The sequence below is a fragment of the Folsomia candida genome, unplaced genomic scaffold (genome assembly GCF_002217175.1).
Source record: "Folsomia candida strain VU population unplaced genomic scaffold, ASM221717v1 Fcan01_Sc034, whole genome shotgun sequence".
Taxonomy (NCBI): domain Eukaryota; kingdom Metazoa; phylum Arthropoda; class Collembola; order Entomobryomorpha; family Isotomidae; genus Folsomia; species Folsomia candida.
Window position 1 is genome coordinate 810,924 of NW_019091226.1, and position 27,877 is coordinate 838,800.

General features: G+C 36.6%; 4 protein-coding genes and 1 long non-coding RNA gene across 5 annotated transcripts; 2 read left to right on the forward strand and 3 right to left on the reverse strand.

The window, feature by feature from the left end:
* The first annotated feature begins 1,584 nt into the window (after window positions 1-1,584).
* On the forward strand, window positions 1,585-2,141 carry LOC118439376. The gene is made up of 2 exons (XR_004837393.1): window positions 1,585-1,736; window positions 1,822-2,141. It is a non-coding gene; the product is annotated as an uncharacterized LOC118439376 (long non-coding RNA).
* Window positions 2,142-2,446: 305 nt separating this feature from the next.
* On the reverse strand, window positions 2,447-5,585 carry LOC110860752 (solute carrier family 25 member 45). Its single transcript, XM_035860628.1, has 5 exons — window positions 5,377-5,585; window positions 5,072-5,188; window positions 4,395-4,719; window positions 2,932-3,044; window positions 2,447-2,698 (listed from the first exon to the last, which is right to left on the reverse strand). The coding sequence occupies exons 1-5, from the start codon at window positions 5,420-5,422 to the stop codon at window positions 2,481-2,483; spliced, it is 819 nt and encodes a 272-aa protein (XP_035716521.1). The 5' UTR covers window positions 5,423-5,585; the 3' UTR covers window positions 2,447-2,480.
* Window positions 5,586-11,721: 6,136 nt separating this feature from the next.
* Window positions 11,722-15,480, forward strand: LOC110860753 (UDP-glucuronosyltransferase 2B14). Its single transcript, XM_022109850.1, has 4 exons — window positions 11,722-11,766; window positions 12,331-12,827; window positions 14,581-14,779; window positions 15,061-15,480. The coding sequence occupies exons 1-4, from the start codon at window positions 11,722-11,724 to the stop codon at window positions 15,478-15,480; spliced, it is 1,161 nt and encodes a 386-aa protein (XP_021965542.1).
* Window positions 15,481-21,794: 6,314 nt separating this feature from the next.
* LOC118432948 (delta(24)-sterol reductase-like) lies at window positions 21,795-26,973 on the reverse strand. The gene is made up of 8 exons (XM_022109933.2): window positions 26,799-26,973; window positions 26,344-26,438; window positions 26,099-26,270; window positions 25,685-26,044; window positions 25,139-25,320; window positions 23,425-25,068; window positions 22,726-23,059; window positions 21,795-22,280 (listed from the first exon to the last, which is right to left on the reverse strand). The coding sequence occupies exons 2-6, from the start codon at window positions 26,355-26,357 to the stop codon at window positions 24,915-24,917; spliced, it is 882 nt and encodes a 293-aa protein (XP_021965625.2). The 5' UTR covers window positions 26,358-26,438; window positions 26,799-26,973; the 3' UTR covers window positions 21,795-22,280; window positions 22,726-23,059; window positions 23,425-24,914.
* On the reverse strand, window positions 21,904-23,038 carry LOC110860820 (glyoxalase 3). Its single transcript, XM_035860566.1, has 2 exons — window positions 22,726-23,038; window positions 21,904-22,280 (listed from the first exon to the last, which is right to left on the reverse strand). The coding sequence occupies exons 1-2, from the start codon at window positions 23,036-23,038 to the stop codon at window positions 21,904-21,906; spliced, it is 690 nt and encodes a 229-aa protein (XP_035716459.1).
* Window positions 26,974-27,877: the final 904 nt, after the last annotated feature.

Sequence of the window (27,877 nt, forward strand, 5' to 3'; positions counted from 1 at the left end):
TGAATTACTCATATAGCATGATAACCCAAGAGGTCAGAGGTGGATGATTGTTAATATTACAACCCTAGATAATCATTGCATGAAATAATAAAAGAATCCACAATGAATTACATAACGTTGTGCCTCCATCGTCGCTGATACTTTTCCATGAAAAGTGATAAATCGGACCGTGCACCGGGAAATTGACCTGCTGACCTTGAAAACGGACAGACTGGGTCAAATGAAGATTGAGGGTAAAGCTGGAAGTGTCCTAAGTAATATTAAAACAAACAGTCAAGATTTTGTATAAACAGTTTTAGAGAAGGACCCGAGTTAATCAGCTGTCGCGGAATCCTAAAAAACTCGTGAACTTATTTGGAAAATTAATGGTAAAATTGTTTCGAAAATAAATTTTAATAATCTTTTTGTGTCCCCTACTGCAGAACTATTTTATCTACAAGGTACAAGTGCCAAAATAATAAAATTATTGCGTTTTGGTTAGTTAAATTATTTCTGAAGTTCGACATCGAAAACGACGGGAACTTTTCCAAAAATTTTATAAGGTCTGATGAAAACTCAGTCCGTGGGGTATAACCACTTATCAAAATTGTGTCAAAAGTACTTACAGTGCAATATACTATATGTACCTTGGATAAAAACCACGTTAGGGATTTTTAGCATCAAAGTCGTAAAATGTGGGGGCCTTAAAAGTGGAAGAGTTGCGTTAAAGAGCGCATTCCATTAGGACAAGTATGAAATTAGACTGCAAAACGGACTTAAAAGATAAGCATAAGGCAAAAGTGGTTTTATATAGTGAAAAGCATGCTAAGTCCATTGATAATAGTCGCAAAGACGATTTTTGCATCAGGACCTCAGAAAAAAATATATCGCTCAACGACATTTTATAAGAACACTGGTTTGGAAAACTAAAAAAGGACACCTCTCCAAATTTGACCTTGCCTCATTTCGCAGAGTACACAAAATCGGAAGCCAGATATGCTTACCTATAGTTTGAGACATGGGCTTTCAAATAAAAAAAGTTAGAAATCTCTACGACTAAAAACCATCCCGCAATTAAGGTATGAATTCGTCAAAACCATGTCCTAACGCCTTTTGTATGCATTAGGACCAGTCTCATTTTACAGTTACATATTTACGCTCATACCTTTCTCTTCTGGTTAATCCATAATTTATTTGTAGGCCTGGGACTTTGGACAACGGAGAAACTCGTGTATGATCAGGACACTGGAGAAATTCTCCAAGAAATTCACCAAGAAATTCACCAAGAATACTTGGGTGAAGTCATTTTGTCGTTATCGTCACAAACTACCAATTTTAATTGAAAACCATGTTCAGAATCAAGTTTGTATTAATCTTGATTTTAAGTATTTCTTCCTTCTTTCTCGTAGGGATACAAACCACCATTCGTTAAAGATATACCGGAGGATTTCAGGATTACGATGATCAAAAATAGGCCCAAGCCTTTAGGAGTCTTAAGATCCAAGGGTAAATGTTTTCTCTGTTGATTATTTGCATACTGCTAAATAAACGGTTTTGCATAATCTACAAATTTTGCACTTTATTTGTTTGGCACAGCTTCTTTTTCACTGTCGTTAGAAGGGGGTGTATTTACGTATTTAGGAATTGGAATAATATTATTTGTAACTTTACATATTTATTTTTGATCTACTGGTAATTTTACAGCAACTGGAGAGTCACCGTTGTGCCTAAGTGTTAGCGTTATCTGGGCCCTCAAGGTTTGTTTGAATATCTAAATACACATACATGTTTATTCAAATTATAAATATAATGAATTACATATAATTTTGACCCAAAACGCAGAATGCGATCAAATCTGCAAGAAAAGATGCTGGAAACACGGATTGGTATCAGATCAGTGAGTACATAGTCATGCGATTCTTTTTTGCTAAGAAAATTTTCTACTTTTTCTCTAAACAAATACGAAATTGCCGGAATTGGGCAATGTTAATTATCGATTTCTGTACTTTTTGTTAAGGTGGGCCCCTAACGCCGGAAGATATTCAACAGCTTGCTTTCACGGATAAGAAACAATTTGACATTTAGTTTGCTGAGATTGCAATAAACTGAGCATTTACTTTTTATTATTTTGGGTTCTGTAAATAAATAACGTAACACTTTTACACGTAATGCATATTTATGGGCATCCCCCTAGAAAAATGTATTTCATTCAAAGGTCAGTCATCCCGATTCTCTTTTAAGCTCACTTATCTCACTCGTTCCGTTGGAATATTTCGACTATAAAAGCTCTTCTAGCGTGAAAGTATTGCAATTTTTTAATAACTTAGGTTGGTAAACGAGTTTTTGACTTATTTTCCGTTTGTGACGAAACATCTACGTATATAATCAGATAAAACAAAAATGGAGCACTACATAAATAACGTTTAAGGTGCATCATGATATATAACCATCGCTTAAACCAATGAGATCGGCACTGATTTATATATTTTTATTTTTATTTTCTAGAAATGTTCATAAACCAAGAATATGACCCCATTCACGACGAAAGCTCTGAATGAGAGGGGCCAAAATCCATGAAAAAGTCCTGCTAGTCCATCCTTCTTTAAGATTTGAGATACCACGTGTAGGATTCCTTCGGACTTGTGGCGTAATCCAGAGTCTGCTTGCAGACGAGACTTAATAACGTCCAGCGGCAACGTCGACCACCATGATAAGACGCCTACGATAATATAGATTATGCTGGAAGTAATTAATGAGGGGCATTCCTTTGTATTCTTTGTATCGTAAAATAAGTTATGACGGTTACAAGATTTTGTGAGAGGAGTAAGATTTTGTCAGCACAAATCGCGTCACTAAGGTTGCGGTTTTGCATTTTTCTTCGTGCATAAACTATTTTACGATACAAACAATACCATATGAAAATCCCCTTTAAATTTGATAATTAAGTCGAACCTGCTAACCCTCCAGCGACAAAATGTACGCGATTTGACTCGTTTCTCTTACTGGCTAATGTAATCTTGGAATATTCATACACAACGAAATAAACTCCAGAGGATGGAATGTCCCTGGAAAAAAATTATGGAAATCAAGATTTACTTGGGTAAATATTTAACAGGGTTGGCCAAAATACTATTTGAAATACAAAATACAAATTACAAAATACAAAGTAGTATTTTGTATTTTGTATTTTGAAGCTAGCCGGGTATTTTGTATTTTGTATTTTGTATTTTCTAGTTTTTCGGTCGGTCAATGTATTTTAAATACAAAAATACTTTACAAAATACATTTGGAAAATATGAGACGAACTCATGAGAGGAACAAGAGTTGGTCCATGCAATACATATATGTATATCTATTACAAACCAGTCCTAACATTTAAGATTTCAGCTATACAGGATTATTTCAGTTTTTGGACTCATATGGCTGTGCCAGAAAACTACATAAAATATTTTATATTTATGCAGATGATTAATTTGTTTATTTTCAAATTTCTCTCAAGGGTTAGGATGGTTATTAAAAATTATTTTTGCTTCATTAGCGACACTTTGTAGTGCGAGAAAGATAAAAATTAGTTAGATTGAAAGTATAGCGGGCTTATCATCTTCATATAATTTTTTTTAGATAAGACATGACCTCACACATGCTAAGAAACATAATTACTAAATTCCAACTACCGCTGTGAAATAAAATAAGTTAGCAAAACTTTTGAAATTTGAGCTTGACTTGAATTTTCAGAGTCAAATCTGGCATTTGTATTTTGTATTTTGAAATGTATTTTAAATACGTATTTTGTATTTTGTATTTTTAGGTTTCGACGATTTTGGGCAAAAGTATTTTGTATTTTGTATTTTGATGAGATTCGAGTATTTTGTATTTTGTAATTGTATTTTGAAGGTTCACACTAATGTATTTTCATTTTGTATTTTGTATTTTGAAACTCATGTATTTTGCCCAACCCTGATATTTAAACGAATAGATTTGTATACATAGATTGGTATGGAATCGACAATAATCGATAAACTAATCGTAATCCAAGCATTCTCTAGAAAACATAAAGGATGCACTCTATTCCACGGCCTTTTATCCTAAATACATAAATATTGCGATAATTCGCACAATCATTGGTATCTTGCAAAATCCGGGAGTTTTGCTAAATAATTTTACAAACTTTTACAAAATTAAGAGCAAGTCTACAAAAATGTTATCAAGGTTGGCGTGAATTGTCTCAATAACGCCGCAATTCACCCGGACGTTTGTAACCCCGTAAATTTGTGAACGCAAAGAATATAAAAAAATCTACCAAATTTTCATGACTTCCCGAAATAATTGCATGCAAAACTTGTAGCTTATTGGGTTACAAGCATGCGCATTAATTAATTAATTAGGCCCTCCCCCATAAATTTTGAAAAATGTACCTCAAAGCGTGGCTGATCAGTCCTTTGTACAAACCGAAAATTCCACTTAATTTTAAAATATTTGCGATGCAATTCCAAACTCCTCTCAGTTCGCTGGAATGTTTTCGACAATTCGTCTGCATCTGAATCTTGACCACGTCGACTGGACAGCCTACAAGAAGTTGAGCCGTTCCGGCGATGCAACCGGCTAAAAAGTGTGTCATGTAGAAGGTGGGTGGGTCACCACGTGTTGTAAAGAATTGTATTGAGTAGCCGTAAACCCCGAAAAATATGGAGTTTAAGAGACCCGTTGTGACCAGTGGGGGTGTCATCCCGCTAAAAAATGCTAGATAAACAATATTCATATGTTACACTCTTAGAAATCCAGTATTAAAATAATACCAAGCGATATTCTTATAAACTTCATATACGACTCTACCAAAATGGTTTTGATAAGTAATGTAATACTGTGTACTTATAGTAATATCTCGGTATTAAAGTTATACCGTATCGCTAGACAACTTTTACGGACCAGTATAATTTTGATACGAATCGGTGGCAGCTTTAGTACCGAAAAATAAATATTTGAATGTATTCTTAATAAAAAACTTGTAAAACCGGGATTTTCTTGAAAATAAAGTACATTTAAATGACGGAGTTAACCCCGCATTTTTTAAAGAATATCAATTTTTACTTACGCCGAATACCACCTTGACGGTAAAGTCGTCTTACAGTGTCCATCATTCCGGTGGAGTTGACTTGCTGCAACACTTTTATTGTGTCCAACGGGTGTCCAGCGCATACCCCAGTCATACCTGAACATTTTTTATTGTGACATAATTTTCTCAAAATTTAGAATTGCATAAATACGCATGAGTTTTACATCACAAATGCATGCTCAGAAATCTGTACATATGTATTTAACATGAATCTATCTGAAATCTGCCATGTCTACATAATAAATAAAATTCATACATTAATTTATCGTGTTTTATGTATGTACCTGCAACCCACCCGGCGAAGAAATCGTCGCCCATAGTGAAAACCATACCCGAAATCTGCACTATCACTTTTACATATTGAAATACTTGTTAATTATGTATCTACATTCCAATTATAGCTGACTACCATTAATAATATTTCTAAGGAGCTAACTTTCATGACTGAAATAATCATGAACTAAAATACCGGCTGATTTTTACTACCATGCAAAGTAAGTTGGCTTCTGCTCTAAACTCCTTTTACATGATTTCATACATACATACAAATTTGCATATGTACATACGGATCATGCATTCCAATTTTAGCTTGCTCAACATAACCACATGCACATTTACCAAAGGTAATATGTATGTATGTAAGTCACACATATGTAGTCATGTATGTACAGAAGTGAGACGACCACTCTCTCTTTTATTAGATTACATTGTCCGGGCAGACTTTTGGTAAAAATGACATTGCCATTATCATAGTGCATGTGGTGCATATTTTGGTTACAAACGGGTTTATTCAACATATGTACAGCATCAAAAGACAACACGCAAAATGCTTCACTGATGATGAGTATGTGGGTATATATGTATGTACCTTTATGCATGTACATATTTACGTACAATGTATGTATTTAGGTTGCCTGTATTATGCTTACAAATCCATGCTTGTACCACAAACCAACTTCATAAGTAACTTACTTAAAGAAAGTGCAAAAAAGTGTAACATTTAATACAATGCATACTAGTATACATACATACATACATATGCAAATCGATACATGTTTAAAGACATACCCATAGGAATATACATACATAGAGTAAGTATGGACTTATTGATTAAATTAATCGCCTTTGCAAATATGTTCATGCATAGCTGAATATGTACATAGGTACAAATAAATACACGCGTGTCATGTTCAGAGTGATTTTTTATATCCAAATAAGCTTAGACGTATTTATGTACTAATTTTTAATAATTGGATTACACGGAGTTTAGTGGAAAAATCGAAGAAAAAGTTTTGTTTTATTTTGTCAATATTTCGAATGCCATTCATTATCAAGACATTTACACGAAGATGGGAAATTTGTTACATGATTTAGTAGTTGAAATTAGTTTGAATTTCATAAAAATAGTTGTCATGTTTGTGGCGTTGGATATTGGGTCACGTTTTGAAGAGATAAAAATGTAAAGGGACCCAACTTGATGGACTGAGGGAAAACCTTGCCATAAAGAAGAGAAGGAAAACCTCAGTCAATCCACCCAGACCCCATTTGGCATCAAGTTGGGTTGATGTTATGCTGTGTGTCGCTTGAAAGTGGGAGTGGTTTTAGTGACATGCTTTCTCACTTTTCGAAACAAAAGTATAATTTTTTCCACTCGTGAACACAACGGTTGTGGGGGGGGGACAAATCAGTTCCGATAACACAAAAACCAGAAGGGGCTCAGCAACTTTATTAGGGTGGTCAGAAAATAAATGGCCACTATGTATGTACATATCATTACCACCTATAAGCATAAAAGCACTTGCATTAATAAACAACACTGCAAAAATACACGTGCTAGCGTCTGGCAAAAATGGGAAAGATTGCAGAAAATTCAGATATGTATTTCTTGTAACGTGGCCCTCCCCACGTGCACAAGTAATAATTCCAGCAGAACGATTACAACATATTGACAACCCATAATATGAATTTACAAAGAAACACACAAATTCTCCAAAATGTTTAATTTTCACATATTAATTTCGACCTTAATCATCTTCCTCATTATACTCCCATTGTGCCCCCCGTATTATTGTGTTTCTTCCTGTTAAGATCATTTGTTGCACTCCTGGCAAAAATATTTAGACGGGGACACTCGTCCAAATGATGACGGGAGGAAGTACTTTACTCGGTTATTTACATATTTAATTGCTGCAATAAACATGTCAACGTTTGTAACCTTTGTTTGTAACTGGATAAGATTTTTAAGCTTACGAACTTTTGCGGAAAAAATTTACTTCATAAGCAAAAGTTTTTGATAGCGTCTCGCAAATAACTTGGCTAATTTTGCAAATTTCGTAAAAATGTACATATGCATTTCGAGTGTTTGCATGATATTTGCATTTGGATTTTGATTTGAAATCAGGTCACGCCTACGTAATGTTTTATTGTAAATTTTTAAATTTTTAAATTTTTAAACTCAACTCGAAAGTACATAAACTTACAAACTTAACGCAGTTATGTACAAAGTTACAAACTTGACGTGAACTCGTAAATTTTTGAATAAATTAATGTATGTACTTATCAGATGGGAACCTCACGTTCACTCGGAACGCAATAACAATGGTCGCCATCGTGGAAATTGACCGGGAGAAAATTGACCTGTCCCGATTCAAGGATGATTTCGAGACTAAAGTGTTGCATAAAAAGAGCGGGTCTCAATTTTTATACCCGGAACTTCAGTGTAAACTTGTGGAATGGTGGGGATTCTACTTTGGGAGCGTCCATAAATCACGTGATCGATTTTTGGACAATTTTGACCCCCTCCCCCCCCTTGGTGACCGTTGGTGATAATTTTGCTACCCCCCCCCACCGGTCACGTGACAGCAGATGATGATGATCAAATTACATCATGTTGTCCGGAATAACAATATTATTCCAGCGTATTTTAAATCATTAATCAAATTTGAGCTCCACAAATGTGTAAATAACCATTTAGTACGCCAGTCAGACATAAGAATTTTAAGTCGAAGCAAGTTTTTACATATGCAAAATGAAAATCAAATCTATATAACGTGCGTGTGGTATGCCAGGAGAATTTATATAACTCTCATGACCATGACATTTATTGGCATATACAAACGTTAAAAACTTTACTCATGTCACGTGACATCTGACCATCTACACCCCCCCCCTGTGATAATTGGTGACAAATTTCAGACCCCCTCCCCCCGTCTAATCGATCACGTGATTTATGGACGCTCCCTTTTGGGGAAAATGTGACAAATTCGATGTCAACGACCAAATAAAGTTCTTACCAGGTTTGTAAAAATGTAAAACGTAATTATTTATATCGCAAAGTTCGCTTGTTATTCAAAAAATAACTACCAAACTGAGTGCCTTTGGTTACACGTTCAAAACGTAAAACGTTTAAATAAACGTTCAAAATAATTCTTAGAAATTATTTACAGTGATGCATATTACACCAAATTTTCACAAGTCAAATCGTACATGTAGCAAAATGAGGCGTCATACATATATTCCATCGAAATCGTTATAGCGTAAAAAACGCTAGTTCTGTATGTATGTAAATATGTTTCTATTCTACATAATATGTAACTACGAAAATTTTATCCTAAACCAAAAATTTGCAAATACTCCACTTCTTACTCAATTTAGCCTCCGAATTTTCACAACATAACATAACAAATCCGGAAGAATTTAATAAATTGATCAACCACGTGCCCCCTGAACGCCTCTGGGTCAAGGATAAACCACTCTGGGAAATCTTAATTATGGAAAATGTCACCACGGAGAGAGCACATGGACAAACGCTGCTAATTTTTAGGTGCAGTCACGTGCTCGGCGATGGGATCTCGATCTTAAAAATGTCCGCCAATTTGCTCGAAATGGACATTCCCGTTACCAAATCAATGCAAAATGATTTTGACAGCATTTCATCGCAAGTTTTGCGTCTGCTAAAAATGCCGTATTTCTTTGTTTCCTTCGTAAAAAATAATTCCAGCACCGTGAACCGCATCCCGCCACCAAGTATGATATGCAGATATTCAGTGGCGGCGGAAGCGGGGGGGGACATGGGGATATTTTCCCTTGTTGATAAGCCCCTGCTCCTATCTCACAATGCTAGCATCCCCATATGACCCCCAACTTCCGCCGCAACTTCAGACATTTACAACCCAACGAAAATTTTTATAAACCAAAATTTATGCAATTCTAGACAAGAGGTTGCTCGAAATTCCGGAAATAGTCACCAAAACGATGGAGTCCATGCCAATGTCGGGTTTTAAAAGGGTTAAAGACGCTTACGGCGTGGATCACTTGTCCCTTCTTCTCGCCGGGGTGGCATTCGCGATAAGACAGGCTTATCTCGATCAGGGGCTTAAATTTGATGACGAAATCAAAGCGGGATTCATTTAACCACTTCCGAATCATCCGATGAAATTAACGAATCATTTGTGAGTCATGTTAAATAGTTCAAATTTTTAGAAAAATAAAAAAAAGTTGCGTAACACTTGTTACGCAACTGTAACCCCCCCTCCTGTAACCCCCCCTCCCCCATCGGAAACGGTTTGTAACGGAATTTCGAAATCTGCACCCTCCCCTTTAAATGTTACATAATTTAGGAATGTCCCCTCATACGCTCCGAATAATGAACCTATTCATCCTTATTAACAGCACTGCAGGATCAATCCTACTCCCAATCGGTGAACCTGACTCGATCAAGAGATTGAAATTGATTTCCGGCCGAATTCTAAAATTCCGCTCGACACGTGTCTCAATTTTTGCGGCCTCTATTTACAAAATGGTATACGCCCTACCACTCCCAATAGTGCGACAACTCTGGAAAAATCCACCCATGCTGACGCCCGTAATGGTGAATAATATTTGTGGACCGCCAGAAAAATATTACTTGTACGGAGACCAAGTTTCCATCCCGTTTATCGGGGTTAACATGGCTCGAACGCAAAATCGGGGTAATTTTTACATAGAAATAAATATTGAGAGTATTCACGATTCCTTCGTAAGTCTCCTATCGCAAAATAAATTACGAGATTTTGCAAGCGGAGTAAGATTTTGTGAATATAAAAATCGGCAAAATCGCGTTACTAAGGTTACGATTTTTACGAAGCTTGACCCTTGTTTTTTCTTGGTAAACTATCTATTTTACGATACTAAGGATACGAAGAAATAATGAATATATTGTTCATATACATATATGTAAATCTGCATTTTCAGGCCTCGCGTACGATACTCGATTCCACACCTACAACGGAACCGGATATCTGGGAGTGAGCGGATTCGAAGAATATTTTTCGAACACGGATGAAGCATCGAAATATCTCGCTAATTGTTTCTCCGAATGGGAAAAGCTTTCCGGAATTGCGGAAACTTTTGAAGTTTGACGTATTCATGATTTGGACTTGTTTTTCAACACATTTGTTAACCTTGGCACACTCTTGTTCATCGTTTTTTAGAACGTTCAATGACATGTTTTCTACATACATGGGGAAGTTTATATTCTAATTCTAAACTACATAGTGAATTGCTTCTGGTCCTATTTTTTAGTCATCTTTATTAGACGATAACAAGTTTATAATGCGATGCAGGATTATGAGATTAGAAGGAAATACATGTTTACATGAGGATTCGACAATTTGAAATAATCAAGTTTTTCCTCAGTTTTTTAAGTTAAATAAATTTTCCACTATTGAAGCCAATTTGGTGTCAGAACTTTTGAAAAAATGTTTACATGCATACATGCATTCTTATTTATTGAGGGATTTATTATTTATATAAATAAATATTTTTATTTTCATTTATATAAATATGTCCACACATGGAGTCAGTCCTCTCACCGGAGGGCGATCAATTTCTCTCCATATTCATAAAGTTGTCAGGATGCAAAGTTTTAAAAATGGCAATGGTGCAACTGTGACGCTGCGATTTCTCCTTCTTTTCGGGTGGACACTACAATTAGGGAATGTAGATGGCAGGAATATTTTATCCGTGGAGTTTGTCGGAGGAAAAAGTCACGTGATTACGTACCTCCCCCTCCTGGAGGAATTGGCGAGAAGGGGAGACAACGTGAGATTATACTCATTTACATACATACACGGTGTACATTTATTATCTAACCACAAAAAAATTACTCATCCGCGCCCAGAAGCTGTTGCAACTTGTTTTGTTATTTATGGCGTTTTTAAAAATTTGACAGAAATTAGTGTGAAAAAAATTATCGCTATGATTTTTTTTAGAGAATTCCAGTCCTCGCAAAATAGATATCAGGAAATCTCTACATAACCTTACCTATCTAAAATACGTAGCTAGTGAACTACATATAATTCGGCCGCCGAAGTAAGGGTCGTTGGTCCCGCCATGAGGCCGCCAACGACGTCATCGCCAGAGCCCTCCGGTCTGGCGAAGTACCCTGCATCAGGGAGCCCGCGGGGTGCTCCACCACGGACGGCAAGCGCCCCGACGGGTTGACCCTTGTCCCTTGGTCTCGGGGGAGGTCCCTTGTCTGGGACTTCACCTGCGCGGACACATTCGCCCCCAGCTACCTCCCCGACACCGTGCGCCATCAGGGCGCTGCCGCCAGCAAGGCAGAGGACCGGAAGAGGTACGCTTTCCTCATGGACCGATACATCTTTGTCCCCGTTGCCATGGAGACCACAGGAGTATGAGGGCAGGAAGGACTTGCCTTCATCCTCCAAGTTGGTCAGCGGATCGCCGCCACAACTGGGCAGGCCAACGCCGTGAACTTTTTGCGCCAGCGGGTTTCCCTCGCCGCGCAACGTGGGAACGTTGCTTCGATTCTGGGTACTCTTCCTCCAGGAAAGGAACTGGAGGAAGTGTACTATTTGTAGTCCGCTCTCTCTCTCCCATTCTTACGGACTTTTTCTGCGATTTTCTGCGTTTTTTTTAAGTTTAGGGACTTATTTGTGCGACTGCTGAGTAGTCAGATTTTTCGATACTTTTTGTGATACATATTTTTTTTACACATACTCTGCGATACACCTTATACTAAGAGGTGCTATATAGGAATAGAGGTAATTCCCTACTTTCAACATATAATTTGCACATTTTTACGCAGAGTGACAAATCTTGGACTTGTTAATTTACACAAATGAAGCGGTTTGTCATAAAACTGGGGAGTATGTACATATGTATGTACCTCTGGCAAAAAATTCTACAAATTTTGTGATATTTTGGACATAATTTTTGCCCTGAATATTGCTCAGGTCACGTTAATCTCACCATCTCAAGGGCTCACGAAGAATCCCGCCATCCACCAAATTATTAGCCTCGATGGGGACGCGATCCTTAAGGAAAATCCGATCGACCCCTTCGCCATGTTGGAGCGGAACGAGGCCATCAACTTGATCCCAATATTGGCGCGCAGTGTTCCGAAACGTTGCCGGGAAATGTACGACCGCCCCGAAATCGAGGCCTTGTACGAGCAAGACTTCGACCTCGTCCTTCTCCAGTACGTCTATAATGAGTGTGCCCTTGGCTTCGTGGACAAAATTTTGACTAAAAATGGGACAAATTCGAATCTTCCACCCCCACTCGTCGTCTTCTCGGTTATTAATGCGGATTACAGAATTCTGAATTATGTCGGGGGAAACCACCCCAGCTCATTCGTGTCGAATCCTCACCTCGATTTCAGCGACGGGATGACCTTCTCGCAAAGGTTGGTGAATTTTGGGGCGAATCATCTACACGAAGCGGTTCGCAGGTATGTTTCCGATGAGGTGAAGACAGGGTTCGGAAAAACCCAGGGTTTTAATCAAAAAGTAACGACCCAGGGGTTTTAATGGGTTTTAATGGGTTTTTTGGGTTTTAATGGGTTTTATTGGGTTTTATTGGGTTTTACATAAGTAATACATTGAACAACAGTTTTCACTACTATTGGAATCCAATTTCAATTAATATGCAAATCCTACTTGTCCATGTTAGAATTTGTATCCGTTTCGAAATAGTCCTGTTTAACTGATCATAGTTTAATACTTTATGAGAATATATATTACCTTTTTCTCGAATACTTCCTCTCATCATAATGAAATCCAAGTTGTTTAAAAGTTTTTAAAATTTAATATTTCAATGCGATCTTAACGTGTATTATCAATTCTGGAAAAAATCGAGTACTTATGAACAATGAAAGTACGTATGTATTATGATCGAGAATATAATAAGCGCTTTTTACAGACACACTTCTTTTGCTCATAATAAAGTACTTCGCTGTCCATAAGTACTCGATTTTTCCAGAGGTGATAATTAAGATCGCCTTGAAACATTTTAAAAAACTTTATAAAAAATACTACAGTATTTTGTTTAATTTATTCGCTGAGATGAGAGGAAGTATTCGGGAAAAAGTATTAATTATGACAGCAAAATGTAAATTAAATGTAATTAAATTATGTATGCTCAGTTAAACATACCTCGTTCCGAAATTATTATTTTTAAATATTTTTGTCACTTGAAACTTGTAATGGCACTCGCTGATTTATTCCTGGTTTTTAAAACTTACAGTATTAATCAAATAAACTGCTTAGCTGCCATGAAACAAGTTCGTCTAACGTACGACAGCTGTTTCCAGCTTTTAGAATATAGTTTTAACCTGAAACACAGTTAAAACCCATTAAAACCCGAATAAAACCCATTAAAACCCAAATAAAACCCATTTAACATGGTAAAACCCGTTGGGTTTTATTCGTTAACAACCCATTAAAACCCATTAAAACCCAAAAAACCCAACCCAATAAAACCCTGGGTCGGAATACCCTGGGTGAAGATGAATTGGGCTTAAAATTGAATTTTTAAACATTCTATTTTTGGACTTATAGTAAAATTAGTACAAGTTTTAGATAAATGTAAAAATTATAACTTTTTATTATTTTAACTGTTAAGGAGCAGTAGACAAGCTGGCCAAAAAATTATGAATACTTCGATTTTTTTATTTCTTGGAATTTATTCCATAGAACTCAAAATTTATCTGGGGGTACTAAATATTTCAAAATTAAATGTTACACAAGTGATGACCATTTTAAGCCAAACTCGTCTCTATGTAATTTACAACGATACATGTTCAAAAAATATTTATTCATTCAAGTTCATTCATTCAAAGCCTTGAAAAATATGCATTCCTTATTCACTCATTCATAATTTCTAAAAAATATATTGATTAATTATTCAACATGTATTCATTATTAATTTTATTCAAAATTCACAGTATTGGATGAAATTCGCAACTTTTCCTATGTATTAAGCATTAAGTTAAAAATGAATGATGAAAAAAAAATTCATTCATTATTCATTCACACGAATTGAATAGATATTCACTCAACATTCATTTATTCAAAAATCAGAATAAAATATTCATTCAATATTCATTGAAATTTAGAATATTGAATGAATAATTTATTCATTCATCATTAAATGAATGAATGTGAACATGCATGTTTACAACTCGTGGGTAACACAATTCGCAGGTTTTACTACCTTCCCGCGATGGAGGCCGTGTACAAGGAGAAGCTTGGGCGGGATGCCTCCTCCGTGGCGGAAGTGCTGAGCAAGGCTTCCCTGATTTTATCGAATGGCCACTTTTCCACGCGTCCACCGAGACCGAACCTCCCAAATGTGGTGGACGTCGGAGGGATACATTCCCGAAAGGGCAAACCGTTGTCAATGGTAATTTAATTTTGGCGTCAAGCACTCACGTTCACAAAATAATCGCAAGAATAAAGTTTCTCGCAGGTATTCTGATTTGCAAGAAATCCGAGGTGCAAGAAAGTACTTCCCTCCTTGGGGCTAGATGGTACATACAAATTTCCGAACTTAAATTTCGGAAACTATTAGAAATTCTAGTAGTTTCTTCCACCTCGTATTTCTTGCTATGTCGTGAAACAAATGTACCAAACCCGCAACAATGTTTGGCAAGGATTGTAAAATTCCCTGGGTCTTTTTTCCAGGAGATTGAAAACTTTCTCGCCTCCGGAGGAGATCTTGAGGACGACGGTTTTATCCTATTTTCGCTCGGAACATATGTCCTCTCAAGTGCGATGTCTGCTCAAAAGAAGACCATGCTCATCAACGTATTTGCTCGTTTGAAGCAGAAAGTGATTTGGAAATATGAATCAGACGATGTTCCAATTATCGTGCCGAAGAACGTTTTTCTCAGCAAGTGGCTTCCCCAGATGGACCTCCTCGGACATCCGAAAATTCGCCTCTTTATCACGCATTGTGGCGCGGGAGGGATTGAAGAAGCCATTTTCCACGGGGTGCCGCTTATCGAAATTCCCTTCTTCGGAGACCAACCCCCCGAGAGGCAAGGTTTCCTCGTCCGACTCGAGTGGAAGGATGTGACGGAAGAAAGGCTTATCGATAAATGAGGTCATCAATAATTCAAAGTATGCAAGTCGCACGGTTTATGAGTCAACATTAGAGTTATTACATAGATCCGATCCGGGAATTTCGGATCGGATCGGACCATATTTTTATTCGACCGTTGCGTTTATTGAAACATTGATTTGATCCGGGAGTTCAGATATTGTCTGACCGGACTGCTCGGATCGGATTCATGTTATAAATAAATAAGACGCGGGCGTATAATCAGGTTGCATAAAATTTTCCATATGTATGTTAGGTATATGTATGCCTACGTAGATATGTATATGTAATTAGTTATGAATCTGTACTCACTCCTGCTTTAACTCTCTTCCAATAAATACTCTCCTCTGTCTCCTCTCACTGTGTACCACTTATTTATGTATAATCATATATACATAACATTCGTGGATCGTCGAGTACTTTCTTTCGCTCCTCCCACTCACAATGGATTTTAAAATTTTCAAAATTCTTCCGACGACTAAGCAGCTTGACCAACGCCCCTTAGAGCTTGTCATTTTGCTTCCGATAGGGAAACTTCCCAAATCTCTCTTCTCAAAACCTTGTGTAAACTCTGTGATTTTCCTGTGAAACTTTTTTTTGTGAATTTTCGTCATCTGGTCTGTAAATTGGATTATCCTCCCGGATGCTATCAGGTCTGTAAATTGGTTCTAAACCACCCTGAAAATCTTCCTCCATTCTTAAAATTTCCAAATCTCCAGTCCAAAATTTACATTTCATAATTCGAGCAAATATGCAAAATTCAAAATTCCGTTATTTGTTTTAAACACGTCAAAAAAATATATGCAAAATTGTCCTTAAAAATTGTAAAAAAATCGTAAAAGAAATGTAAAAAATTCCTTTTAATTTCTGAAAAATTTTCATCAAAATTCGTTCAAAATTTGCAAAACTTCTGCAAAATATATGCAAAAAACTCATTTTTATTCATTTCGTCTGGAAAATTGTCCCAATTCTTTATCAAATTTTGTTGCAAAAATGTAATCTGATTCACCTTGTCTCAAAATTCTGCTGAACTTTTATGCTCGATCTGCGTTGCCACCACTTTCCCAGGCTGAGAATGAAATATAACGCCTTGAGATTAATGTTTGTAATGAGCAACGTCTACATATTATTTGCGTGTTCAAGTATGGAAATCCACATTGTACATAGTTCCCCTTTTTTAACGAGTTACGGTTATGGGTCACCCACACAAAACCCTGCGTCTTCGAGTTGTCCGGTTATGGGTCACCCAGAGAAAACCCTCACAAGTCTGCGTATTTATGTATCTCCGATGTCCCGATGGACCACATACCACGACCACAAAAATGTATTTTTCTCTGTTCATCGTTTTGTCCCAATCTGCAAGTTTTATATGAGTCAACCACCACCACCACGCCTGAGATGACACAATTCCACCACCGATTGCGAGCCATACCATCTTCTCAAGTTCCAGCCCTGCATAATTACTACGTCATTCGATATGTGTATTAAATTGTTCCATGTGTTATTCATGCAAAATCTTTGTTAATGTTTGTTTTCCGGAGTCATTTCATTTTTCATTTTTCCATGAATTTTTCATATGTAAACCATCAAAATTTCTAATTCAAATTGTGACTACTGAAATTGTTAGTTTGCAAACCTACACACTCTTTCCGACTATTTTTCAGGAGAAAAATTTTTTCGTGAGAGGGTAGTGTTAGGTATATGTATGCCTACGTAGATATGTATATGTAATTAGTTATGAATCTGTACTCACTCCTGCTTTAACTCTCTTCCAATAAATACTCTCCTCTGTCTCCTCTCACTGTGTACCACTTATTTATGTATAATCATATATACATAACATGTATTATCAACCCTACTTAAACTTTCTTATAATCCAAAAGTCCAAAGTATTGCGAAAATATTTTCTGAAAATATGTATTTACCACTCTTCTCTTCCACTAATTTGCCATATTTGATCCCTTTAGAGACAAAAATTATTATGACAATTGATAAAATCATTTCATTTTAAGCGCTTTCACAATTCTGTGATCTACATAATCCCTTAACGATTTTTTCCCCATAGGTATCGTGACAATGTGAAACGCTTATCAACCATTTTCCGTGACCAGATCGATAATCCGTTGGAGAGGGCGCTTTTCTGGGTGGAGTATGTGATGCGACATAATGTTGAGAAACCGACTAAAATAAGGCCTAACTTAATGATAATAACTTTGTACATAATTCTGCACTATTTCATGCGCTCCTCACCTCCGGTCAGCGGCGCGAAACCTGTCGCTAATTCAATACCACTCAGTAGATGTCATAGGCGCGTATGCGGCTATTATATTCGCCTTGTTTTTCCTACTTTTTGTCATCGCTAAACATACCATCAGTTTCGTCACATGTTGGACACAAAGATGTCAAAAAATGTACAAATATAAAAGCACGTAAAGTGTAATTGTAAAGCTTCTTACAATTTGTTAGATATTTAAATAGTATCACAACTCATTTATGTAATACATATTGTGTATCAAACTTGAGAATCTCAGATCTGAGCCGCGTGAGACTTGCAAAGTTTGATTTCGCAGATTTATAAAATCATTACAATACCATAATTGTATATACGTAGGTCGTCCAATAAATATTTTCAAAAGGTATGTTCCGCACTGTTTCTGACCAAGATCTTGATGAAATAACAAACTTCAAATATATTTAGGAGGCTGTGATTTTTTTCAGTTATATAGGTTAACATTAACACTGACAATAAATAAGCAAACTTTACCTCGACGGAAAAAATGTCAAATTTGTAAATTAAATATCGTAGTGTGATTTAATTTTTAATGCTGGAGGGGCAATCCGTGTCGCAGATTTATGATCGTATGCTTAAAATTTACAGTGAAAGCTGCCCAACACAAAGCATAATATGAATCGGGTCAATAATTTTAAATGATGGCGAAAAGAGGTCTCGGACAAGACGTTGCTAGGACGCCCAAAATCCGTTTCCTCCACAGAAAACCTCCAGTAACTACAGGAACCAATAATGAGAGTTCCACGATTGAAACTGTCCTACTTAGCAGATGAGATGGGTGTTCCAAAACCAACGACTTGTTCCATGTTAATTGAAGACTTTGGTATGAAATTGGCTTCCTTCCGTTGGGTACCAAAATCGCTTTCAGCATCTCAAAACCAGGATCGAGTCGACCTTTATAATGCAAATTTTGACATTTCAACGGAAAACTGGCACCTGCTTCATACTGTCTTAGCTGGATATGATACTTGGGTTTACTATTATGACCCGGTGATCAAACAATAATTCATGCTATGGAAGCACGGTGGGTCGCCGCCACCCATGAAAGGAAAAGTGCCAAAATCTGCCAAAAAATGGATTATGTCCATTTTCAAGGATACCAAAGGTCCCCTCCTTATAAAATTTACTGCTAAAAATACTACCATAAATGGGGCCGCGTATGCAGGAACCCGAAGGAGCAGCATTCTGCGGTTGAGGAGAAACGTGGGGTGAAAATAAAGAGTTGGCCTTTTTCTAGACGACAACGCGCCACCGAATACGCCGCTAGTTTCTAGGGCTGATGCAGACGAAAATCGCTTCACTGTCATAAACCAACCCCCGTGCAGTCCAGACATGACTCTTAGTGATAATTATTCGTTTCGAAAGTCAAAGGAAGACATCAAGGGGAAACAATTTTTGGACGATAATTGAATCAAGTCGTAAATTTTGGCATATTTTCGAGGTAAATTTTGATGATTCATTGCGAGTGTTCCTTTTAACGGATAGAGCTGAAAAAAATCACAGCGTCTTAAATGTATTTGGAGTTTGTTATTTAGTCAAAAGTTTGGTCAGATATAGTGCGGAACATACCTTTTGGAAATATTTATTGGATCACCCACGTATTTTAATAAATTTCTATGGACTGTATACAATTTCAAAAGCATTTTTCTAAAGAGAGAATGAGCCAAACAAACAAACTACTACCAATCCGGGAAATTTAGACACAATTATTTTGAATCATGCATGTTGCTGTTGCAGAGCTTTAAAGATGAAAAACAACACTTATACGAAAACCCACTCCGATTTACACATAAATTTCTTGAAATGAAGCCAACCTCTCACCAACCAACCAACCAAACTAAACGGAACCGTAGACTTCGAATTTCCCTCCGTTTTCCTTCGGTAGTAAATCCGTTTTTGGAAGATTCACCCGCCTTCAACCGAACGTATTCCGGGAAGAAGTCGATCCCGCAAAAATTGACGAAATTGCGGTAGAATACACCCACCTTGCGAACACGTTAGGCTTCCAGGATGCCCAGTTTGAACGGTACTCGATCAAAACAATGATCCTCACCGCGGTCCAATTTGCGCAGTATTGGATCCCAAATGTGGAATTGGATTCCCTTGGAATGGATTTTGGGATTCGTCTCTTCATCTGGCAGTGGTTTTTGGACGATGCCATGGAAATGGATTGGACCCGGTGTGAGAAAAGTGGGAAAATGCCGGATTACAGAATCATACGCTATATTCATGACACTTATGTAAGGATACTTAAAGGGGACGATGTACCAAAACCAAAAAAAGATATCAACGAATTGAAGGACTATCCCGAATTCGGGAGAATGTGCGAGTTGGAGAGGGAGGTCGTGAAAGTGGGGAAGGAAATTGCAGGAGAGTGTTATGACATAGATATAATCCCTCTCTTTCAAACTTTTCAAAGTTATTTGGAGTACAACCAATGGTACACTGTGAGCAAAGTGGACAACAGGTGAGTTGGGATGAGATGGTGGGAAGTGTAAGACTCGGATTTTTTTGAAATTTTGAAATTATGAATTTTAAGTCAATATGTAGCAGCAACGTTTTTTGAGGCGTATTGCAGGATGCCTAGGATTGGCAAGATATTTTAGATTAAAGTTGAAAAATGGGAAATTTTTTCCAAATGTAGGAAGCAAACTCGAGCTTGCTTGACAAAAACCTCAATTTTGACATAGTATATTTTGATACGTGCACAAATTTCCTGAAGATACTTTTTGAATTTACTTGATCTTCATAATTCCTAAATTTCAGCAAAATCCGAATGTTACACTTCACACGATCGTACTCTAAGTCTAAAAATGAATAGACAAATCGATTAAAAACTTTTTCCCTAAATTAATTTTACACTTTATTTTTTTACATTTTAAGGTTTAACCAAGGAACCTTCAACTTCTGGCGGATTGGAAATTCCGGCGCCAGCGCGGCCTTTGAAACGGTCGCATTTGCCACAGGGATTCAACTCTCTTCCGAAATAAGACGTCACCCCGCATTCAATTGCATGATCGCCATAGCGTCCGCAAATATTCAGATGGTTAACGATATCCTCGGAGTGACTAAAGATTTCGGCTATGGGGACGGTGAAGTCGTTTTCCGTGTCCTCTACAAGGGGGAAACTTTAGAGGGTGCGGTAAACTCGATGTGCGACAAGATTAATCAGGACTTGCAAGACTTAATCCTCGTTAAGGTGACACTCCTCGATATTTTTGGAGACGAGGAAAATCTCGTCAGATTTCTGAACTTGATTGACGGGATTATTGATGGACAAAATTTTGTTTATATGGAGAATCTTCGCTATAAATGTAGGCGGGGATGTGTTCGCTTATCTAGGGAGGGAAATTAAGGGGATGCAGGTGTAAGTTAAAGACTGATCTCTTACCCGTAATATTTACGTATGTAACTTGTTTTTATTCTTAAGTAATTATAATTAATGATCTTATTTTGGTGATTTCGACCTAAATATGAAAGATAATGTAGGATGTAAATATGTATGTATGCATACTGTCAACGACGTACATAATATATAAACCTGTTAATAAACCGTATTATCCGCATACACATTAATTCGAGCAAGTTTCACGTTGACATTAATTATATTCAACAATTAAGTCAGAATACTTAATTGGAGTGCACGGAGCAAATGAACATATGTACGAAGACACGTTTTTTACTTTTTTTCATTTATTTAATTTTGAATTTATTCAGTACAATAAAACAATTTACATAAGACGAATTGCCAAAATTATTCAAACTTTAAGAAAGTCTAAAATATTTAGTTAACCAATTAAATTGAAGTATTGCGGGGATTCATTTTTCGTTTGTATTTTTAATATTCTTTGTATCGTACATTGTTAGGTTACGACGGTTACGAGATTTTGTAAGCGTATGTAGTAAGATTTTGTCGTCAAAAATTGGTTACGTAACAAAGGTTACGATTTTTACGAAGCTTGACCCCTTCTTTTTATTCGTAAACTATTTTACGTACGATACTAAGGATACCAAAAAAATTGTGAATACAATTTAAGCAGTGTTTCTAATTTTATTAACGGGCTTTTTAAAATTTTCAACATTTTAGTTAACCAATTCATGCAAAGTATGTTAATTTTCATATTTATTGCCATCATTAAAGCTTGCTCAACGCTTCGTTCAGCGTTTTCCCAACCAACGCGGAGGAGCTGGGGTTCTGTCCCGTGATAATTCTTCCATCCACGATGACATTTTCCGCCCAATTTTCCGCCGTTATGAAATTCCCTCCGTTCGCGTTAACCGTATCCTCGAGCGAGAGTGGCATCCATTTCGCCACATCGACGGCGGTCTCTTCCGCGTTCGAGAACCCGGTGAGTCGACGTCCCTTGACAAGAAATTCGCCGTTGGACAACTTCACATTTGCGAGACCGATGGATCCATGACAAACTCCGGAAACTATGCCGGTTTCACGTTCGTAAATTTCTCGCACGATTTGCTGTGCGGCGGCGCAGTCGGCCAAGTCAAACATGGGACCTAATGAAATATGATTAGTATTATTTGAATAAATATTTGGGAATATGCTTCACGTGAGTATTTGTAATTTAGCAAAGTGCACAATTTTTTTCAAATTGTTCGTATGTAAAAGATAAGTATTAGACGCTTATAAACAATCTGTGCAGAAATGTTTGTTGCAAAAATATAATTTTCGCAAATTGTTTGTAAATCGGTATAAAATAAATACCTATGCAGACTTTCAAACATAAGTAATCCGTGCAAAGACATATTGGCAAATTTCCTGTCATAATTTTTTGCAAATTCGGTCTAAACCAGATAGTACAGGAAATAACCGAGTATTTATACTCCCATTAGTAGATAATCCGTGAAAAACTATGTTCGCAAATTTTCCATCTTAATTTTGCACATTTTTAGAAAAGTTAATCCTATTTTACAAAGTTACAAAGCATCGCGATTTATGTACCGTGTCCGCCTGGGAAGAAAACTGCCGCAAAATCGGTCGATTTCATGTTCGCCACAAGCAGTGAATTTTCCATGTCCGACATCGCTTTAGAATTAGCAAGGAATTTTATGCATTCCGGGTCATTTGCGAAAGCCACCTTGCTGTCGGGATCGAGTGGAGTGGGGCCACCTTTTGGCGATGCGATGACAATTTCATGACCTTTTTCGACCAGGATGTTGTAGGGATGCGCGACCTCGGGAAGATACCACCCCGTGGCGTGGCCAGAGGCGCCCAACTGGCCTTGATTCGTTAAGATGAAGAGAATTTTAACCATTTTTCCGAGGTAAATGTGTGTCTGAAAATATAAATCATTTCGTGCCATTATTTGTCACTTTGTAAACTGTGTACACAAAATAACGAAGCACAGATTTAAGAAGGGAGTTCGCACAGTCCTTGGAATCATTGCCAAATCCGTACGTTAAAAAACTTCAAAATTTTACAAATATTTCTATCGCAAATTAGCTTACAAATTTTTTAAAAGTTAAATCAAGGGCGTCTCTTTATTTTGTAAAACTTTGAAAAGTATTTTATAAAACTTAACCACTTTATAAAGTTACCAGTGACTGCGTGAATTGCCTCAGTAAATTTTCAAACTTGAATTATTTATTTTGTTGGTAAATTACTTAATCTAGGGACCAATCAACTACTTAATTAACTCACCCGCTTGGCTGCGTGAGGTGTCCAGGATCGATGTGGAGAGACGACTGGATGGATTTATTGCAGACATACAAGTAACCAATATTAATGAGTTTTCCATAATAAAAAAAAGTGGGACTGGTTGACCACAAACAAATGGTAAATGTTAGTTGATTCACGGGCCAGGACAAAAAAAACTAGTTTTCCTTCAAAAGTTATCGAGTACGTGGAACCTGACACCAAACCGAATACACATTTATTTCGACATGATACATATTTCTGTAATCCGATATTCTCGCTGTCCTTGGCAACCTTGTACAATGGGTAGAACTCGCAAACTTTTAGGAGGAAAATACCTCTCAAATTTTCATAAGTTTAGGCAAGGGCGTCTCTTTATTTTGGAAAAATCGGATAAAACTAGTGTATAAAATTTACGGATTTTACTAGATAATTTATCTACAAAGGACCGTGGACTTAAGCTCTCTTTAAGTAACAGGTCCCTACCAATACAGCATGCAATCTGAATTATTACATGTATTTACATACATACCCGTATGTATGTCATCCTTAGCCAAATATTCATCTATGTGTTCATACATATGTACATTTATGCGAGAAGGGATAATAAGTAATTAACTTGTGATGTATTCTTTCCTGTGAGCTGCAACAGAAAAACCACTTAATAGGATTACATTTCTGAAACCTAGGAACCCTGCATATACATATGTATTTATATGTGTATTGGGTAGTAATTTATTTTTGATTGACACGTGGATCGCATGATCACTATAATTATGTATGTAACTATGTGTTCAGATTCCTCGACTTGTGTTAAGGATTGGACAAAACATATATCTTATAAAGGGTTTAATAATTTTCATTTTTGGGATGCAGATTCACAAGCATTTGTCATGGAATTGGTCGCCTAGTTTTTTTAATACATATTTGACAGCAATTTATGCCAATATTTTTCCTTATATGTACAGAGAATGCCATTATGCGTACACATCTATTGGTTCTCTTTATCATGTACTACAAACGTGACATAAGTTTTCATGAATTATTTTGCATGAACTATTGTGTGTTTAGGCATATGATACGCAGCATATCCTGTTGTACAATTATGTCAGAGCACACATACATATATGCGTATGTAAAGGCTCTTTGGTAGCTGTTTACTTAATAATTGTTCTATTTAAATTTCGGAGGTTTGTTCACTCGTCAAATGTAACCAATACAATTTTATGTACATATGTTTGCTCGTAACGACAATATTTGATGTCCGGCCATGGTGATAAACACTACTTGCAATTACGTATAGAGTTGTTTATGATTAAAAATTAACATTCGAATTTTAAAATTTTATATTTTGTGGTTAGGTAACTACATAGCTCAACCAATATCTGGTCACCCATGTCAGAGATTTTGTCGCAAATGGCCTGCTGCATAGTATTAAGTTTCCAGTTGCAGAAATGTGTCGTATAAATTGTGACAAGACATTTGTGCTGCTTCAATCATTTTCTCCCCGCTTGACATATTTTGTCGTAAATGTCTGGGAATGCGTGTACACAATTGAGCTCTGCTCTCACTTTATTGTACAACGTTGGGTCAAACATTTGGCCAAATTCGTCCCTGGTCAACCACGTGTCTGCATATGCCCCCTTCATACTACAACATTGCCAATTTGAGAATGCAATTTTCAAAACACATTTTCATGACCACTTTTTTAAGAAATTACCAATCATTTTCCAGACAAAATTGTTCCAAGGCTTTGTTCGACTTGACAACCTCGTACTGATCCGGCTTTCCAGAGTAACCATAAAGCCCAATATCCATGTACATTTTGTCCGCGTTCCCTTCGGATTTAATATATCCCGGCTCATTTATTGCCTTGACGGGGCAAAGCCATACCGGATAAACCTAAATCATGCGGGTTGTGCTATCAATTATAATTGTTATACTCATACTTGTTCAGTTTCATTCATTTGACTGATAATAATAGTGAATAAAAATGAATTTGAATGAAAATGACTGAAAGATTACGTAATTTCAGATGAATGAATGAATTGAAGGACTCATTTTTCACACTATGCATGGGGCGAAGTACGAAATGAATTCCGATGAACTTCATCGGATGAAGTGAAATGAAATGAGTTTGAATGAACTTGATAGAAAATTGAGAAATCGGAATGACTGAATTTTGGATGAAGACAAAATTTTTGAATAGGTATGGTTATCAATGATATATTGTGATAGCTTGTCATTATGTACATTGGTAATTTACCTCAACTTGATCGTGAAAGAACTGCAGCGCCATCTTCATCTTTTCAATTGGCACGATAAAGTCTTGTAGGACAAGATTTACCTCAAAAATTCGTCTTATATAACGCGGTATAAGTTTATACGTGTAACTGTCTTCAACCGCAGCCCATCCGAAAATGTAGCGAAACACAGGAACATCAATGTATGGAAGGCATGTCGGACCAATCCAGAACTTGGCGTAGGAATGGCGATGATAATAATCTCGGAGTGGGATATATTCCGTTTTATTAGGGGCAGGTTGAGATATTGTTTGACTTTCAGTTAAGAACGTTTGGACGTGTTTGTAGAAGGATTTCTTGTACCAGGCAGCAACCGAGTTTACCTAATGTATAGAATTTTAAATAGTGGGAAAATTTGAATAAACCCGCCAATGTACCTTTCCTGGTTCGGATTTTGATGTCAAAGTTCCCAACATGATAACCCCTTTATCCAAGGAATACATGATCCCTTCAACAAAGTCGGGCCGGGGTGTCTTAAGAGATTCTTCTGTAATCCGTTTAGTCGCTTCATCCAATGAGTTGACCGGGATGTAGGAAATTTTCACGTATCTGGGAATTTATATTTTTTGAGATGCTAAGAAGAATCAATTATTATGTTTCAATTAAATGTAAATGTATCTACTTCTCAGCTTTCATGATCTTAATGGTGGCAGCAGTTAGGAATCCAAGGGTACCATAAGAACCCGGAATGGCGTAAAATAAATCTGAATTTTCATCCTGCCAAATGAAAAGTTAAACTTTACATGACCTGAAAATATTTGCTGGTTATGTTAATAACTAATAAGTCTGAATGCTATCCCATTTTGACCAGATCAGTGCCAATCGATCACAAATTTAATTATCATGCGAAATTTTCAAAAGGAATCTTCAAAAGGAATCTCTTAATGTTCAGGTTTGGCAGAGTTGTTTTCATCTATTTAAGAGGAGAAAACACTATCTAATTTGGTACATTTTATACTTTGCAATTTTCTGTCCGTTACCGAAATGAAATTCACACATATGTATGTATGCCATATTTGAATGTAAAAAGAGGTAAAAGTCTCACGTGACGTGAGTCACATGTATGCAATGACATACCTTGTTGCACTCTACAACCTCGCCTGACGAGCGAACAATCTCGTATGAAACGCACGTGTTGTGGAAAAATCCATATTTGTGTGATGAAGTTTCCAACCCAGCCCCACAAATCGGTCCTCCCACTGTGAGAAATTTAAACTCCGGCACGACCGGGATCAGGGTTCGGAAAAACCCAGGGTTTTAATCAAAAAGTAACGACCCAGGGGTTTTAATGGGTTTTAATGGGTTTTTGGGTTTTAATGGGTTTTATGGGTTTTATTGGGTTTTATTAGGTTTTACATAAGTAATACACTGAACAAGAAATTTTCACAACATTGCGATCCAATTCTAGTTATATGCAAATCCTCGTGGTCCAAGTTAGAATTTGTATCCGTTGTGAAGGGATCCTATTTAACTGATCATAGTTTAATACTTATGCGACCATAAGTATTACCTTTTTACGGAATACTTCCTCTCATTATAATGAAATCCAAGTTGTTTAAATGTTTTTAAAATTTATTGTTTCAAAGAGTGTTTCAAAACGATCTTAATGTGCAGTATCAATTCTGGAAAGAATCAAGTACTTATGAACAACGGAATTGAACGGAATCACGTATTATGGTCGAAAGTATAATAAGTGCTTTTTACAGATATACATCTTTTGCTTATCATAAAGTATTTCGCTGTCCACAAGTACTCGATTTTTCCAGAGGTGATAATTAAGATCGCTTTGAAATTTTAAATTTTAAAAAACTTTGCAAATTTAAACAAAATACTATAATATTTTTTTAAATTGATTCGTACCAGTGAAATAGTGTATTGACTCGATACTATCGAGAAAAGAAGAAGTATTTGGGAAAAACGTATTAATTATGGTCGCAAAAAGTATTAAATTATGTATGACCAGTTACACATTCTCCTTTCCGAAATTAATTTTTTGTATCACTTGAAACCTGTGGTGGTAAGGGGAGGTATGCATTTGCTGATTTATTCCTGGTTTTCAAAACTTATGGTACTAATAAACTAAACTGTTTAGCTGCCGTCAAATACCTTCGTCTAACGTATAACAGATGTGCTCAACTTTTAGAATATAGTTATAA